Here is a 17371-nt window from a genome sequence, read left to right as displayed (position 1 = left end):
GGGACCTTGGGGACCAAGGGGTGGGGGGCAGTGGGGGCACCCACCCTCAACCCAGCAGTGGGGGGGGGCCGGGGGCTGCTCTGGGTGCCGCTGGGCCACAGGGACCCCACCCTGGGGCCCCCCTCCCCTGGGTGCCCCCGTCCCTTGGGGGGGGTGCTGGGGGGGGCCACACGCCATGCCAGCAGCCCTTTAGACCTGGGCATTATGGGATGTGTAGTCCTGGGGGGGGGGGGGGGGGGCTGAGCGCGGGGGCTGCTGGGAAGGAGCCGGGGTGGGACTTGAGGGGGGGTTCTGGGGGGGGGGCGACCCCAGCGTCACCCCTGGTGACCCCGGTGGGCCCCGAGTGCCCGTGGCCACCCCTGGCCCCCAAATTCCTGCTGCACAGCGGGGCCCTGGCCCCACAGCCCCCCCACACCCCACAGCCCCCCCGCCCCACACAGCCCCCACAGCCCCCTGTCATGGACCAGATCCTGCCCGTTGGGGGGGGGGGCGCAGCGGGGGGGGCCTGGGGTGCCACGCAGCCCCCTGCCCACACCCAGGGCCTGCCGGCTGCTGCTCCCCCCAGCACCCTTGGGCAGGGTCCCCAGGACCCCCCCGCGGGCACAGTCCCCAGGACCCCCCCGTGGACACCATCCCCAGGACCCCCCCCATCCCCAGCTGTGTCCCCATGGCCCCATCCCCCCTGTGGACGCTGTCCCCAACCCCCCCAGTCCACGTCCCCAGCCCCCTGTGGTCCCCGACACCGTCCCCACGTCCCCAGGGGACCCCCCCAGGCCCCCCCGGGCGCTGTCCCCCCCCCTCAGCCCCGAGCCCCCCCACTCCGTGCGGGCCCCTCCCCGCCTCCCCGCAGGCACCGTCCCCGTCCCCTCGCCCCTGCCCCAGCCCCACGGCCGCTGTCCCCGTCCCCCCCTCACCCCCCCCATTCGGTCCCTGTCCCCCGTGGGCACCCACGCGGGACCGACCCCATCCCTGGGGGCTGCGGGGGGGGGCACAGGGCGCGCGCAAAGAGGCGCGCAAGGAGCGCACGGAGGCGCACGGGGAGCGCGCACGGAGCACGAGGAGCGCACGGGGAGCGCGCACGGAGGGCGCAGGGGGCGCGCAGGGAGCGCACGGAGGCGCACGGGGCGCGCGCGGGGAGCGCGCAAAGAGCACGGGGAGCGCGCAAGGAGCACGGGGAGCGCGCACGGAGCGCGCGGGGCGCGCGCATAGAGCGCGGAGAGCGCGCGCGGGGAGCGCACGGAGGCGCACGGCGCCGCGCAAGGAGGGCGCAGGGAGCGCGCAGGGAGCGCGCAAGCGGGCGCGGCGGCGGCGGCGGCGGCTGCAGGGAGCGGCTGCGGCCGGCGGAGGGGGCTGCGGCCGCGGCGGAGCGGGCGGGCGGGCGGCGCGGCGGGGCCGGGGGAGGAGCCAGGCGCCGTCGGTCGCCGCCGCCGCCGCTGCCGCCGCCGCCGCCGCTGCCGCTGCGCCCCGCTCGGCTCCGCTCCGCGCCCCCCGCTCCGCGCCCCCGGCCCCTCCGTCACCGCCGCCGCCGCCGCCGCCGCCCAGGTACGGCCCCGAGGGGGCCCCGCCGCCGCCGCCGCCGCCGCCCCCCCCAACCCCGGGCCCCGCCGCGGCCCCGGTTGTTTACCGAGGGCCCGCGGCCCCCGGGCGCCCCCGGCTGAGCCCGGGCGCAGGTCGGGCCGTGCAATGGGGAGGGGGTGGGGGTGGGAGGGTAGGGGGGGTTGCGCGGGGGCTCCCCCCCCGGCCCAGCGCGCACCGGGAGGCGAACTGCGGGTAAATATAAAAATAGCAATTTTTTTTTATTATTTTTTTAATTATTTTTTTTGGTGAAAAAATCCGGCTGTTCTGCACGGGAGGGGGGGCCTCCAACCTCCCGCTGCCCTGCCTTGCGCCCCCCACCCCCCTCCCCTCTTTTTATCCCCCCCCATTCCTGCACCGCTCGGTGCTGCAGCGCGGGGCTGCCCCGGGGGGGGGGGGGGCCACAGCCGCTGCCCAACCCCGCTGGGTGTGTGTGGTGGGGGGGACACACACAACGGCGCCGCCAACCGAGGGGGGGGGCCACGCACGGCGCAGCCACGGCAGCTCCCCCCCAGCCCCTCGGCGGCTGCGTGGCTGCGGCGTGGCGTGGCCGTGGGCCTGCACCGTGGCTGCAGGGAGCCCGTGGCCGTGCCGTGGCCGTGCCATGGCCGTGCTGCAGGGAGGCCGTGGCCTGGCCGTGGCGGTGCCGTGGCCCACCGTGGCGGCGGTGGGGCCGTGGCCGTGCCCCGTGGCCGTCCCCGCCCCGCTCTTGGCAGGCGGCGTCAGGAATGCATTTAATATTTTTGATTTTTTTTTTTTTAAATTTTTGATTTTTTTTTTTCTTTCTCTGCTGGAGGGAGAGCGCCCTTTTTTTTTTTTTTTTTTTGGTGGTGGTGGTGGTGTTTGTTTGGTTGCGCTGCTTTACGCCGGGGTGGGGGCGTCCACGGCGCGGGCAGGGACGGGGACACCGACGGCCGTGGCCGTGCCCGTCGGGGTGCCCCCACGAGCGGGGCCGAGGGGCGTGGCGGGGCCTTGCCCTCCCCAAACCCGCCCCGGCCTCCCCGGGCACGCCGCCTCCCGATTCGGAGAGGAGAGAGGGGGGGGCAAACGGCCTCGTCCCCCCCAACCTGAGCAGAAGCGTGGCGGTGGGACCCGCCGGCCACGGTGCCACCACCGGGGCGTGTGCCACGGTGCCGGGCCCGGCTCCGGTGCAGCCCCCGGTGCTTTTGGGGGGGAAACTGAGGCAGGGCAGCCGGGCGCCGCGGCCAAGGTCACCCCGGGCGGCCGAGCCGAGCCGGCGCTCGCTCGGGCCTCCGGCACGACCTCGCCGCCAGCTGTGCCGCGCCGAGCCGTGCCGGGCGCGTGCCAGGCAGCGCCGGGGCGTGCGGCCGCAGCGGTGTCCCCCCCCCCCGCGGCACCGCGCCGACCTTCGGCGGTGGCCACGGCTGCCGTGACCCCCGCGGGGCTGACACCGCCGTGACCGGCAGCGGGGCCGGGGAGGGGCAGGGGGGACACGACCCGGGCTCAGCCTCACCCCGCTTGACCTCCGCCGGTGCCAGCCCTGGCGCCGCCCGCCCCGTGGCCTCCCTGCGTGCCGGGGACCCCCGTGGCTCGGCGCGGGGCGGGGGCCGGTGGCGGCGCAGCCGTGCGGCACGGCAGGCCCCGGTGGAACCAGTTTGGGGAAGGCTTCTCCCGCTCGCTCACTCGCTCGACGCCACGATCCCTTCCCCCCCCCCGCCCCGGGGGTCTTGGCACAGGGTGGGGGCGCGCTGGAAGGGTTCGGCACCCCCCCTGCTGTCGGTGTGCAGCTGCCCGTGCCCCCCCCTGCTGCTCCCATCGGGGTGCCCCCCCCCCCAGCCCTGCTGGTGCCGGGGGTCCCCGGGCGGGTGCACGGTGCTGCCGGGGTGGGGGCGCAGCCCGACGCTCCCTCGCCCCCCCCTCACTGCTGCGCTGACCTTTGCAGAGCCACGGCGCTGCCGCCCTGCACGCAGCGGGGGGTGTGGATGCGGGGGGGCTGGGGGGCACAGCCCTGGGGTGCCCGGTGCGGTGTCGGGGTGCCGGCTGCCCCCACAGCCCCGGTGCAGGGCCGGATTCGTGCCAAACCCCCCCCCCCCCCTCCCCGCTCACCCCTTGGAACCCCGGGGAGGGGGTCGGGCGTCCCCCCCGCGGACCCCCCGCCCACCCTTGCAGGCGTGGGGTGCTGCGTGGCGGCGGGCGCACCTCCCCGTCCCCGTCCCTTCCTGGGGGGGGCCGCGGCACCAGGAAGCGGCCCCCTCCCCGCCTCGCCACGCACTTTCCCGGGGCAAGCGAAGCCGCGGCTGGCGGCAAAGCCTGGAGCAGCTGCGGGCGGGCGGACGGACGGGACGGCAGCTCCGGGACCCCCCCCCTCCCCGGTGCCCCCACCCCCCAAACCACGGAGCCGTGCGGCCGTGGGGCTCGGGGCTGTGTTGTCGAACGCCCGACAGGCGGAGCCGGGCGCCGGGATCCTCTCCCCGAGGAGCAGGAGGAGCGACGGGCGTTGCGGGGAGGGCGAAGGCGGGCACGGGCAGGGTGCCCGGCGGGGCGCACCGTGGCTCCGTGGGTCCCCGGCACGGTGGTGGTGGCACAGTGGTGGTGGCACGGTGGTGGCATCGCCGGGCACGGTTTGGGTGCTCAGCACCCCCTTTTCCAGCTCCCGGTGGTGGGGACACCGCGGGGACAGTCCCCTTCCTGAGCTGGGTGCCCCACGCCAGGCTGGGTGCCCCGTGCCCCCCCGGCGATGCCGACCCCGGGGCGCCTCGTGGCAAGGTGGCTGCCAACAGCCCCTTTCCGAGCAGGGGGGGCCCACGGGGAGGGATCGCAGGAGTCATCCCTCTCCTGCCCCCCCCCCCATCCCCGCCCGGTGCACGTGAACCGGAGCCCCCGCTCCTCTCCCCGATTTAGCAACGTCCCCGTGCCCGTGCCAAGCTCCCGCCCCGCGGCGCTGAGAATAGCTCCCCCGGCGTCCCGCGGCACGCGCGCGGGGCTCGGCCCTGAAACAGCCCCCCCGGGGGACAGGGGCACCCCACGGGGCCACCCCACGAGCCCCGTCCGTGGGTGCTCATCACACGCCAGCCACCCGGGGTCCCCGTGGGGCGTCCCGTGTCCGTGGGGGGGCCGCGGCACGGCTGACCCCGGTGTGATGGCGGCACCGGGCACGGCCGTGGGGCCCTGGTGGGGAGCAGGGATCCGGCCTCATCCTGCCACGCACGGTGTGGCTGCTCATCCCGCACGCTGCTGAGCGTTGGTGGGATGGAGAAACTGAGGCACGGCTGGACGGGGCCGTGCAGGGCCAGCAGGATCAGGAGCCGAAGCCTCTGCCTTGTCCCGGCTGCGCACCCGAGTGCCACGGGCAGGAGCGGGCGGCACGGGCTCGGCTCGAGGCTCCCGGAGCCCCGTGGGGTTTGGGGTGGCCGTGCTGGCAGGGATTGAGGTCGTGGCTCAGCCGGGCAGGTCCCGGTGCCACCATCCAGGACCTCTCAGAGGTGCGAGGACACCAGGAGACGTGTCACCGTCCCCAGGGCCACCCACCCTCGCTCGGTGGGCGCTGCTGAACCCCACGGGGTGCACAGATCCCGGTGCCGGGGTGCGGAGCCCGGCTCAGCCCCCCCCCCTCCCCCAACCCATCCCACGGCCCTGCCCTGACCCCCACCTGGGGGTCCCCCGCGCGCGGCTCCCCCGTGCCATGGGGCGGGCGCCCTGATGTCAGGCCCATGGCATCCCCCCGCGCTCGGGCTGCCCAGCTGCTGCGCATGCCTGGGATTCCTGCGGCCTCCAGTCACGGCAGCGCGGCCGCCGAGCACCCGCGGCACCACCGGGCACCGTGCGCCGGAGGGGGCCGGGAGGTGGCACCGGGCACGAGGGCGCACGCATGGCACAGGGTGCACCCGTGCACGTGAACGCCGGCGGGTGCAGGGTGCAGGGTGCCGTGCCGGGTGCCCTGCGCTTGGCCCCGTGGCCACGGCACTGTCCTGCCGCCGGCACCGCCGGGCTTCTCCCGGTGTCACCGTGCCGGTGCCCGCTGCCACCCGGTGCCGCGTGTGGGTGCCCAGCCGGTGGCGAGCTGCTGGGGCTGCCCGCGGCGCCCTGCCCCCCTCCCCCCCGGTGCTAATCACGCTAATTGGCACCCCGGCTAAAGCGCTTAGGCCCTCACCTCCCTGACCCAGATAGCAGCTGGCCAGGGGGAGGGGGCGCCCGGGACCCCCGGGGCCCATCTGTGCCAGGGACAGGGACACCGACGGCGGCCCCGAGGGTGGCTGCACGGTGGGCTGGAGGCAGCCGGTGCCCGCTGGGCGTCCCGGTGCCGGGCTGGGGGGGGTCCTGGGCGGCCCCCATCCCGTGGGATCGGGGTGCTCGGTGCCCCCCGTGCTCTGCAGCCGGCTCCCGCCGCTGGCCCAGCCCCGGACTTTGTCCCTGGGTTGTTTTCCATCGCGTGCACAACCGCCCGACTCAGCAAAAACACTGCCCTGGGCGTGGGGCTGGGCTGGGGGGGGGCACGGGTGGGGGTTCCCCCCACTCCCCCCACTCCCCCCCCATGGGTGCTGCGCCCCTGCTCTGCCTCCAGCCCCCTCCCGCCCAGCCCGGCGGGGTGGGGACCCGCGGTCACGGTGCCACCGGTGCCCAAGGCGGTGCCGGGGGGGGGTGTTGAGGGGGGGGGGCTGAGACCCGGCCACGCTCATTGCACGTGTCCCGCAGCGCAGGAGGGCCGCCTCCCGCCCATCCCTCTGTCTGTCCGTCTGTCTGTCTGCGATTCCTCGAGCTGAGGGTTCCTGGAGCAGCTCCACGCCCTCGGCCCCGAGCCCTGGGGGTGCCACCGGGCCCCATTTTGGGGGTGTCTTGGGTGTGTGGGGGGGGGGGGGCTCAGCGGTGCAGGCGAGCCCCAAATTAGCAGCGTTCAGCCCCTCGGTTTGATGCCCAAAGGGGGGAAACTGAGGCAGCGGGGGGCTTTTGGAGCTGGGGGGGTGCAATGGGGCGGCCACGGTGCAGCCTCTCCATGCGTGCACCCAGCGGGTCGGGGCTCTGCAGGCGCCGAGGGGGGGGGGTCCCGGGGCAGGGGAAGGGGGGGGGGGGCCGTGCCCAGCGGGGCCGCGCAGCGCTGGCTCCCGGCCAGTGCCTATACTTGGAAGTCTCGGCGCGGCGTTCCCATATGGAACAAACATTTGCTGCAGCCCCCGGCCGCGCGCCCGCTCTATAGGTACCGCCCGCGGCCGGCCCCAAAGCCTGGCCTGGAGCAGCAGCCAGGAGCCCCCCCCCCCCCAAAAAAAAAATAATTCAGGGTGCCCCCGCTCTGTGTGAGGGTTTCAGGGGGTGCGGGGGGGGCCCCACGGTGCCTCGTTGTCCCCGCGGTCCCGTTGGCTCCCCCGCCGCACCCCCTGTGCCGCGTGCCAGCACCCATGGGCGCAGCATCCCGCACCCCCCGTGGTGGTGGTGGTGGCGTGGCCGGGCTTCCCCGGCTGGAGGGGGGCCAGGGGGGGGGAAAGGGGGGGGAAAAAAAATTGGGGAGGGGGGGGGAGGAGGGAGCGGTATAGGAGCCCCGGCTGCGCCACCGCCGCTGCGCTTGAAATCCGCCGGAGGAATTTCTGCCGCGGCCAAGACAAACGTGACCTACTTTCTGCCTGTCCCCGCACGGAGCCGAGCAGCCCCAGGGCCGGGCACGGCGCCCACCCGGCGCGGGTTGGGGGCCCCGGCACCGCCACCAATCCCCCCCCCCCCCCCCCCCCCAACCCTTGCTTGTGTGGGGAGGGGGCTGGAGGGGAGTTGGGGGTGCGCCGGGGGGGAGCTGAGCGTGGGGCTCCCCGGTGCCGGGTGGGTGGGATGGGTGCTGGGTGCCCCTGGGGGTGTGGGGCTGGGGGTGGGGGTGTACGCCTCGTCTTCCCCATCGTGTGGCGGGCACATTTTGGGGAGGGGGGGGTCACACTGATGTGGGGGTGCCCCCCCCGGCCCCACCGGTGCCGTCTCTTTGCAGCAGGAGCGCTCGCGGAGGAGGCATCGCCCGGCACCGCCCCGGCGCCCCCCGGCGCCCCCCACCCCCGTGAGTCCACCCCCCCCACCCCAACCCCAACCCCAACCCGCTCAGCACCCAGCGGGGGGGCCCAGCACCCCCTCACCGCTCGGGGGGGGGGGGGGCTCAGCACCCCCCCCTGCGGCCCTGCCCCACGGCTGCGTGCGGCACCTGCACCCCCGCGCACGCTCCCGCTCCGTCTCCTGCGCCCTTGCCCCTCCGTGCACGCCCCGCGTGCTTTGCACGCTCGTGCACGCCCCTGCACACCCAACGTGCTCTTGCACGCCCCCCCCCAAGCCCTGCACACCCCCCCCGTGCTCCTGCACAGCACCCTGCAAGCCCTCGCTCGCTCCACGTGTTCTTGCACGCCCCTCGCGCTCCCACCTGGCCCCGCACGCCCTTGCACACCCCTGGGCGCTCTCCAGCAGCCTCGCACACTCTTGCACGCTCCCCACCCCACGTGCTCCTTGTGGGGGGGGGGGGGGGGGTTGCACGTGCCCCCCCACCCCCACCCACCCACCCCACATCCCTCGTGGGTTCAGTGGGCGCCGTGGGTTTGTCTCGGCAGGGCCCCCCCCCCCCCCCACTTCCCCGGGATGCTGCGTGGCGCTGAGCACTGAGGCGGGCGCCATGGGGCGCGCGTCGTAGCCCCCCGCCGTGGCCCCCCCTGCGCGTGGCACCGGTGGCGGAGCCCACTCGGTCGGTGCTGGGCGCTCCTTGATGGAATTGCGGTGAATGGAACAGAAGCCCAGCACCCTGGACCCGCTGTCGGAGCCAGAGGACACCCGGTGAGCCCCCCCGGGCACGGCTGCGGTGACCCCCCCGCTGTCCCCACGTGTGTGTCCCCCGTGCCCCTCCGTGTCCCCGTGCCCCGTGCATCACACCGTGTCCTCGTGCCCCTTTCTGTCCCCGTGCCCTTCTGTGTCCCCGTGCCCCCGTGCCCTGCGCATCACCCGGTGACCCGGTGCGTCCCCGTGCCCGGTGTCCCCGGGTGTCCCCGTGCCCCGGGTGTCCCAGTGCCCTGCATCTCCCCTGTGTCCCCGTGCGTCCCCGTGCACACGCGCGTGTCCCTGTGCACATGCGTGTCCCCACACCCACTGCATCCCTGTGCACACCCGTCCCCGTGCCCACGGTGTCCCCGTGCCCCAAAATATCCCTGTGCACACCTCCGTCCCCGTGCCCCCTGCATCCCCGTGCCCCTCGGTGCCCCCCCAGCCGTCCCCGCACCCCATCCGTGCCTGTGCCCCACACCCGTGCCCTCTTCCCCCCGCCTGCTCACACCCTGCCCCCCCCCCCCACTCCGGGCCCCCAGCCGCTGCCGCCCCCCCCCAGCCTGGGCCCCCCAGGGCCCTGCCAGCACCCGGGGCTATTTCGGGCGCGCGGCGGCGGCCGCTCACGTGCCCGGGGGGAGCCAGGCTCGGGGTCACCTTGGGCTGGCGCCCCGTGGCCCCCCCCTCGACACCCGGCCCCACTGCCTTAGGGGGGGCCTCCGGGGCACCCCTGGGTGCTGCCCCCACCCTGTCCAAGCGGGTGCGGTCCCCAATGGTGCTGGGACCCCTCCTGCCCCCACCCCCTCCCCACCCCGAGCTCGGGCGCCTCCGGCACTGCGCCGGTGCGGGAGGGGGGGGGGGGGGGCGAGGCACGGACCCCCGCCGCCGCCCATTGGCGCAGCCCCTCTGATGTCACTTCCCCGCTGAGCCAAAAGGACATTTTGTCTTTGACTGTAAATGAGCCCCTCCCCCACCCTTCCCTTCCCCTCCCCCACCCCCCCAAGCCTCAGCGCCCCCCCCCCCCAACAATCCCACCCACCCACCCAAGCGATGCTGTGCCTCGTATCGGGGGTCCCTGGGGGCTCCGCGGCACCCTGGTCCCCCCCCCTTTCCATGGGGCGGTGCCCCCCCAACCCCCCGGTCTCCCCACGCGTGGAATCATCCCCATCCGGCCCCCCCCAGGACCCCAGGGTGAGGGAGGGGTGCCCAGGCTTGGGGGGGGGTAAGGGGGGGGCACGGGGACACAGTGCCAGCGCCCCCCGTCCCGTCCCGCAGGTGGCTGGATGGCAAGCGCAAAAGAAAGAGCAGCCAATGTTTGGTGAAGAGCAGCATGTCAGGTACGGGGCCCCCCCCCCGGGACCCCCACCCCACCCCGTGGCCCTAGGGCACCTCCCCACGTCCCCACGGCACCCTGCTGGGGTCCCTGAGCCACCCCCGGGGGTCCCTTGGGGTGTCCCGCGTCTCTCCTGGAGACCCCGGGGTCCCCAAGGTGCCGTGTGCCTCCGGGGGTCCCTGTGCGCCCCGGGGGTCCCTGTGCACCCCACACCCCCCAGGGGTCCCCAGCACCTTGCTGGGCACCCCAGGGTCCCCTGGGTGCCGTGTCCTTCCTGGGGACCCCAGGGTCCCCAGCACCCCACACCCGCAGGGGTCCCCAGCGCCCCACATCCCTGCTGGGCACCCCAAGCGTCCCCCGGCCACCCACTGTCCCCTCCTGGCACCCCAAAGGTCCCCCAGGCTCCCCATGTCCCCTTGTGGAACCCCAAGGGTCCCCCAGCCACCCCAAAACCCCTCCTGGGACCCCAAGTGTCCCCCAGCCACCCCATATCCCCCCCCCCCAGGACTGCAGGCATCCCTGTGCCCCCCGTGTCCCTGCTGGCACCCCGGGATCCCGGAGCACCCCAAGGCTCCCCAGCACCCCGTGTCCCCGCGGGGTGCCCCCCCCGTGTCCCAGCAGCCGTGGCGTGGGTCGGGCCGGCGCTATCGGGGCCAACAGCACCGTTTGGGGGGGGGGGGGGGGGTTTAGATAAGGGGGGCCCGGCCGGGCGCTGACCCCGGGGCTGGGCACCCAGCCCTGCCCCATTCCCCAGCGGGGAGCGGCCGGCGCCGGCGGGATCCGGGAGAGAGGGGAGGGGGGGGGTGGTGGGAAGGAGAAGGAGGTGGGGGGGGGAGGTTGGGGGTCAGCCCTTCCCCCACCCTGCACCGCTCTGCCCTCCCCTTCCCCGTGTCGATGTGGGGGGGGTCTCGGAAAGGGGTGGGGGGGTTGCTCCGTGCCTCAGTTTCCCCGTGAGGCCGGTGATGGGGGGCACCCGGCCCTGTGCCGCCGGGGGACCCCGGACAATAGCGGGGACAGTGGGCCATTGTGCAGCGGGGGGGACGCCCCCCCAGCACCACCACAGCCGGCTGGGGAGCCGGATAATGGGAGCTTTATTGCCACGGGGGGCACGGGCAGCCCCCCAGCCCCCTCCCCACAGCCCTTAACCCTTCCTCTGCCGGCACTTCCTGCAGCGGGGAGAGGAAAGGGGGGGGTAGGAGGAGGAAACGGAGGGGGGCGAGGGGAAACTGAGGCACTGGGGGGGGGGTCCCTGACGCGTGGTGTCCCGCAGGGTACATCCCTAGTTACCTGGACAAAGATGAACAGTGCGTGGTGTGCGGGGACAAAGCCACCGGCTACCACTACCGCTGCATCACCTGCGAGGGCTGCAAGGTGAGGGGTTTTGGGTGAGCTGGGGGGGAGGGGTACCCGAAAGCTTGGGTGGGGGAGGGTCTCACCGTGTCCCCCCCCCCGCCCCAGGGTTTTTTCCGGCGGACCATCCAGAAGAACCTGCACCCCACCTACTCGTGCAAGTACGATGGGTGCTGCGTCATCGACAAGATCACCCGCAACCAGTGCCAGCTGTGCCGCTTCAAGAAGTGCATCTCCGTGGGCATGGCCATGGACCGTGAGTGCGGGGGGGCTTTGGGGGGTCGAGCACAGCCAGAGGTGCTTGGGTGGGGGCAATTTGGGGGGCCCGGAGTTAGCCACGGGGTGTGCCGAGGTGCCCGGCACAGCTGGCGGTGCCGTGGGGTGCACGGTGCTGCTGCAGGATCAGGTTGGGGTGCCAGGCACGGGGGGGTAGATTGGGGTGCCCCGTGCAGCCGTGGGGTAGTTTGGGGTGCCCCCCATGGCTCCTAGGGCTGTGGGGGGCGTGGGGTGCTTGGTGCAGCCTCAGGACCAGCTTGGGGTGCCCGGCACGCCCGGTGGTGCCAGGGAGCAGCTTGGGGTGCCCAGGACCAGGTTGGGGAGTACCCAACGGGTGCCGGGGGGCACCTTGGGGTGCTTGGCACAGCCATGGGGCAGGTTTGGGACCACTGTGGGACCAGCTCGGGGTGCTCACTGCAGCCCCAGGACAGCTTGGGGTGCTCGGCACGGCCGGCAGTGCCATGGGGCAGCTCAGGGCACCCTGGACCAGCTCGGGGCACCCGGCAGGGTTGGGGGGGGGCACTGGGAGCTCGGTGGGGACGGGTTTTTGGGGCGTCCCCACTGACGGCAGCCCCGGCAGTGGTGCTGGACGACTCGAAGCGGGTAGCGAAGAGGAAGCTGATCGAGGAGAACCGGGAGCGGCGGCGCAAGGAGGAGATGATCAAATCGCTGCAGCACCGCCCCAGCCCCAGCGCCGAGGAGTGGGAGCTGATCCACGTGGTGACGGAGGCGCACCGCAGCACCAACGCCCAGGGCAGCCACTGGAAGCAGAAACGGAAATTCCTGGTGAGGGCACAGCCAAGGGGGGGAACCCTGCGCCCACCCCCCGGCACCGGCACCGGGCACGGCACCGGCACCGGGCACGGCTGAGCCCCGGCGCGCTCGGTGCGCTCCCGGCGGGGGTCACGCTCCCGGTGTCGTCCCTCCCCCAGTAACACCCCCGGGAGTGGGGGCTTTGGGATGTCACCGCGTGTCCTTGAGCGCGTGGCCCCCGGGGAGGGTCAGGGGGGGTGCGGTGACCGAAGGGGACAGCTGTGCCCGCGGGGTGGCCCCGGCCCCGCAGCGGTGGCAGGCACAGAGCTCCCTCTCCTGGCTGCCGCCCCGCCGGGCCCTGCCTCGGTTTCCCCTGGGGGGTGCGTGTGGGTAAAACGGGGTGTTGGGGTCACGGACACGGTGCCCCCAACCCGCCATCCGTCCCCCTTAAATCCCCCCAGCCTGAGGACATCGGCCAGTCGCCCATGGCCTCCATGCCCGACGGGGACAAAGTCGACCTGGAGGCGTTCAGCGAGTTTACAAAAATCATCACCCCGGCCATCACCCGCGTGGTCGACTTTGCCAAAAAACTGCCCATGTTTTCGGAGGTAAAGGGGGAAAAAGGGCTGCAATCTTGGGGAGGGTTGGGGGCCCCAAAAAAACCCTGCTGACGCCGTGTCCCGCAGCTGCCTTGCGAAGACCAGATCATCCTGCTGAAGGGGTGCTGCATGGAGATCATGTCGCTGCGGGCGGCCGTGCGCTACGACCCCGAGAGCGAGACGCTGACGCTGAGCGGGGAGATGGCCGTCAAGCGCGAGCAGCTCAAGAACGGCGGCCTCGGGGTCGTCTCCGATGCCATCTTCGACCTGGGCAAGTCCCTCTCTGCCTTCAACCTGGACGACACCGAGGTGGCCCTGCTCCAGGCCGTGCTGCTCATGTCCTCAGGTAAGGGCGCTCGGCCCCTGGGGCACCACGGTGCACGGAGACCCGGAATTTGGGGGTGCATGGGGTGGGCATCCCAATGTCTGGAGCTCTGGTATTTAGGGGTGCACAGGGTGGGCATCCCGCTGCCTGGAGCTCCAATATTTGGGGGTGCACAGGGTGGGCTTTATGATATCTGGAGCTCCAGCATTTGGGGGTGCACAGGGCGGGCGTCCCAATGCCTGGAGTCCCAGTGTTTGGGGGTGCATAGAGTGGGCACCCCGGTGCCCAGAGCCCCAGCATTTGGGGGTGCACAGGAAAGCATCCTAATGCCCGGTTCCCCAGCATTTGGGGGCACATGGGGGGGGCACCCCAACATCTGGAGCTCTGGTGTTTGGGGGCACATGGGGCGAGCATCCCAATGCCCGATGCCCTCGTGTTTGGGGGCGCACTTGGAGAGCATCCCGGTGTCTGGAGCTCTGGTATTTGGGGGTGCACAGGGCGGGCATCCCAAAGCCTGGAGTCCCAGTGTTTGGGGGTGCACAGAGTGGGCAATCCGGTGCCGAGAGCCCCAGTTTTTGGGGGCGCATGGGGTGGGCATCCCAATGCCCGGAGCTCTGGTATTTGGGGGTGCATGGGGTGGGTGTCCCAATGCCTGGAGCTCCAATATTTGGGGGCTCACAGGGTGGGCACCCAAATGTCCAGAACCCTGGCATTTGGGGGTGCACAGAGCAGGCATCCTGACACCTGGAGCTCTGGTATTTGGGGGTGCATAGGGTGGGCACCCCGATACCTAGAGCTCTGCTATTTGGGGGCACATAAGGTGGGGGCATCATGGGGCACATGGGGTGGGGGTTCTGACGCCCAGAGCCCCAGCATTTGGGGGTGCGTGGGGTGAGCCCCTTGCCCAGAGCCCCGATATTTGTGGGTGTGTGAAGTGGGCACCCCAGTACCCAGAACCCCGATGTTTTGGGGAGCGTGGTGTGGACCCCTTGGGGCCCAGAGCCTCAGGTTTGGGGGATCATGGAGTGAGCACCTTGATACCAAGAGCCCCAATACCTGGGGGCACATGGGGTGGGCACCCCAATGCCCAGAGCCCCAACATTTGGGGCACATGGGGGGCAACCCAATGGCCAGAGCCCCAATATCTGGGGGCACGCGGGGTTAGCACCCTGATGTCCAGCTCCCTGTGATTTGGGGTGCATGGGGTGGGCACCCCAATACCCAGAGCCCCAATATCTGGGGGCACATTGGTTGGGCACTGCGACACCCAGCTCCCCACCCTTTGGGCTGCATGGGGTGGGTACCCCAATGCCCAGCTCCCCACAGTTTAGGGTGTGTGGGGTGGGCACCCCGATCCCCAGAGCCCTAATGTTTAGGTTGTGCACCCCAATCCCCAGCTCCCCACCCTTTGGGGTGCATGGGGCAGGCACCCCAATGCCCAGAGCCCCAGTATTTGGGGGCACATGGGGTTAGCACCCTGATGCCCAGCTCCCCAGCATTTGGGGTGCATGGGGCAGGTACCCCAATGCCCAGAACCCCAATATCTGGGAGTACATGGGGTGGGAACCCCGACACCCAGCTCCCCACTATTTGGGGTGCATAGGGTGGGTACCCCAATTCTCAGAGCCCCAATATCTGAAGGTACATAGCTTGGGCACCCCGACACCCAGCCCCCGAGTATTTGGGGTGCATGGGATGGGCACCCCGACACCCAGAGCCCCAATATCTGGAGGCACATTGGTTGGGCACCCCAATACCCAGCTCCCCACCCTTTGGGGTGCATGGGATGGGCACCCCAACACCCTGCTCCCCACTATTTGGGGTGCATGGGGCAGGTACCCTGATACCCAGAGCCCCAATATCTGGGGGCACATAAGTCGGGCACCCCGACACCCAGCTCCCCAGCATTTGGGGTGCATGGGGCAGGCACCCTAGTACCCAGAGCCCCAATATCTGGGAGCACATAGTTTGGGCACCCCGAGACGCAGCTCCCCACTCTTTGGGTTGCATGGGGCAGGCACCCCAATACCCAGAACCCCAATATCTGGGATTACATGGGGTTAGCACCCTGACACCCAGCCCCCCAGCATTTGGGGTGCATGGGGCAGGCACCCCGATACCCAGACCCCCAATATCTGCGTGCACACAGCTTGGGCGCACCGCAACCCCCATCTCCTTCGGGGCGCGTGATGCCAGCACCCCACAAACTCCCCCCCAAACAATTTTCCCACCTCCCCTTCCCCCCCTCCACAGACCGGACGGGGCTGATCTGCGTGGACAAGATCGAGAAGTGCCAGGAGACCTACCTGCTGGCGTTCGAGCACTACATCAACTACCGCAAACACAACATTCCCCACTTCTGGCCCAAGCTGCTGATGAAGGTGACGGATCTGCGCATGATCGGCGCCTGCCACGCCAGCCGCTTCCTGCACATGAAGGTGGAGTGCCCCACCGAGCTCTTCCCCCCCCTCTTCCTCGAGGTCTTCGAGGACCAGGAGGTGTAGGGCCCCCCCCACCCGGCTCCCCACCATGTGGCCCCCCCCTCTCTGTGCGCCCCCTCCCCGATTTTTTCTTGTTTTTTTTTTTTTTTTTGTTTTTTTTTGTTTTTTTTTCTGCCCCCGAAGGTGGGCGAGGGCGGCGGTGCTGCACCCGGGGAGGGGTTCAAAGAGGGGGGGGGGGGGACCACACATAGCAGGGCATGGGGGGGGGGGCTCCGTGCCACCGCTCGCACCCGGACCCCCGGCAGCCCCCCATAAAACCCCCCCCTCCCCATACCAGGGCCTTGATGCCGGCCCCCCCAACCCCCCCCCAACCCCGCGCCCCCCCCCGGACTTGACGAATTTTGTTTGTTTGCACAGGGAAGGGCCCCGACGGTCGAGCGTTTCCTTTATTGTTCTTCTCTTCTTAGATTATTATTTTTGAAGCATTTATTTCCCTCCCTGAGAGGCTAAAATATTAAACTCACTGCACTTTGGAAGGAGAGGAGGAGGAGGAGGAGGAGGAGGAGGAGGAGGAGGAGGAGGAAGAGCAGAGGAGAGGAGGGGGCTGGGGGCTGCCCAGGGAGAGGCCGCCCCGGCCACGCGCACTTTGGGCCGGGCGGGGGCCAAATTTTGGGGAGGGGGGGGGACACCATAAAGGGGGAGATGGGGGCAGCGAGGGGGACCCCAACCCTGCCATGGGGCACGGGGCCGGCGGCAGCCCCCGGCCCCCTCGCCGTGCCCGGCTGGGTGGGGAGGAACCCCCCCCCATACACCCCCCCCCACCCCAAGCCCTCTTTTGGGGCCGGATTCGGGGCTTTGTTGTTTTTTTGTTTTTTTGTTTTTTTGTTTTTTTCTCTGTCCTTTTTTTTTTTAATTATTTTTAATTTTTTATTTTTTTTTTTGGGCTGAAAGGAGAAGGTTTTGTGCCAAGCGCGGGCGGACGGTGCGCGCTGCGGGCGGGGAGGGGGGGGGGGGGGGAGTGGGGAAACACCCCCCCACCCCCCCCATAAAAAAAAAACAAACACCCCTTTTCCGTTGTCTCCCCACCCCCCCCCGAACCCCGTGTCGTCGTCCTTTTATTTGTCGTTTTCCGTAAAAAAAAAAACAAAAAAAAAGAAAAAAAATCCAAAAACCCACAAAAAAGGAAAAAAAAAAAAAGAAAAAAACAAAAATCCCAAGTTGCAATGGCCCCGGAGGTGCCAGCACGGCGCGGCCCCCCCCTCACTGCACTACTGCCCCGGCCCCCCCCCAGCAGCAACAGCACTTCGGGGGGGGGGGTGGGGGGGGGCCCAGCACCCCCAGGGCAGCTCAGGGGGTGCCGGTGGGGGCTCGGCGCGGGGCAGGGCTGTGGAGGGGGGGGGGGGGGGGGCACTTTTAATGGTTTTATCACCTTTTTTCCTCCTCCCCCCCCCCCCACGGATTTAGGTTTGTGAATTTTTTTCTTACCTCAGGCGGAGGCCGAGGGGGGGGGGGGGGGCGCGGGGGCCGGGCGAGGCACGGCCGGCAGGCAGGCGGGCTGCCGGGGGGGCCCATTTAAGCTAATATATATATATATATAAATATATATAAAATATATAATTTTTGTAATTAAAAAAAAAAAAAAATCTTTTTACGGGTCGTTTAAAAGCAGAAAATCCCAACACGAGACACTTCCTCCCCCCCCCTCTGGGGCTGAGGGGGGGGCGTGTGGTGCCCCCCCCCCTCCCCGCTGCATCTCCCCCCCCCCCCCCATCCCTGCTGCCAGGGAAAGGGGGGGGGGGGCAGTGTTTGGGGGGCAGCAGGGGCCGTGCCGGACCCCAAAAGCTGTGGGGGGGGGGGCAGAGGGGCAGTGGCGTGGCAGAGCCCCTTGGGGGGGGGGGGGGCAACACGCGGTGCCCTCGGTGCAAAATGTCTTAAAGCCCCCACCCGGGTGCCCGGCACGTTGGGGGGGGGCCCAGTGGGCACAGCCCCC

At 70.9% G+C, this 17371-nt stretch overlaps 1 protein-coding gene across 1 annotated transcript; it reads left to right on the top strand.

Moving 5' to 3' along the window:
- Window positions 1–1414: 1414 nt before the first annotated feature.
- On the top strand, window positions 1415–15913 carry THRA (thyroid hormone receptor alpha). The gene is made up of 10 exons (XM_082778800.1): window positions 1415–1542; window positions 7502–7564; window positions 8103–8322; window positions 9580–9641; window positions 10908–11008; window positions 11096–11243; window positions 11844–12049; window positions 12478–12624; window positions 12703–12961; window positions 15194–15913. Exons 3-10 carry the CDS (start codon window positions 8270–8272, stop codon window positions 15442–15444), a joined length of 1227 nt encoding a protein of 408 aa, XP_082634926.1. The 5' UTR covers window positions 1415–1542; window positions 7502–7564; window positions 8103–8269; the 3' UTR covers window positions 15445–15913.
- Window positions 15914–17371: the final 1458 nt, after the last annotated feature.

This window comes from Aythya marila, assembly GCF_965140915.1.
Source record: "Aythya marila genome assembly, chromosome: 25".
Taxonomy (NCBI): domain Eukaryota; kingdom Metazoa; phylum Chordata; class Aves; order Anseriformes; family Anatidae; genus Aythya; species Aythya marila.
The sequence above is the reverse complement of the archived record's forward strand: the minus strand, read 5'-3'. Positions and strand labels throughout refer to the sequence as shown.

Bases quoted from the DNA above. Each gene is read 5' to 3' on its own strand.
- THRA (XM_082778800.1), top strand. From the start codon at position 8,270: ATGGAACAGAAGCCCAGCACCCTGGACCCGCTGTCGGAGCCAGAGGAC. The intron at 8,323-9,579 runs GTGAGCCCCCCC...CCCGTCCCGCAG, and splicing joins TCGGAGCCAGAGGACACCCG to GTGGCTGGATGGCAAGCGCA. The intron at 12,625-12,702 runs GTAAAGGGGGAA...CGTGTCCCGCAG, and splicing joins AACTGCCCATGTTTTCGGAG to CTGCCTTGCGAAGACCAGAT.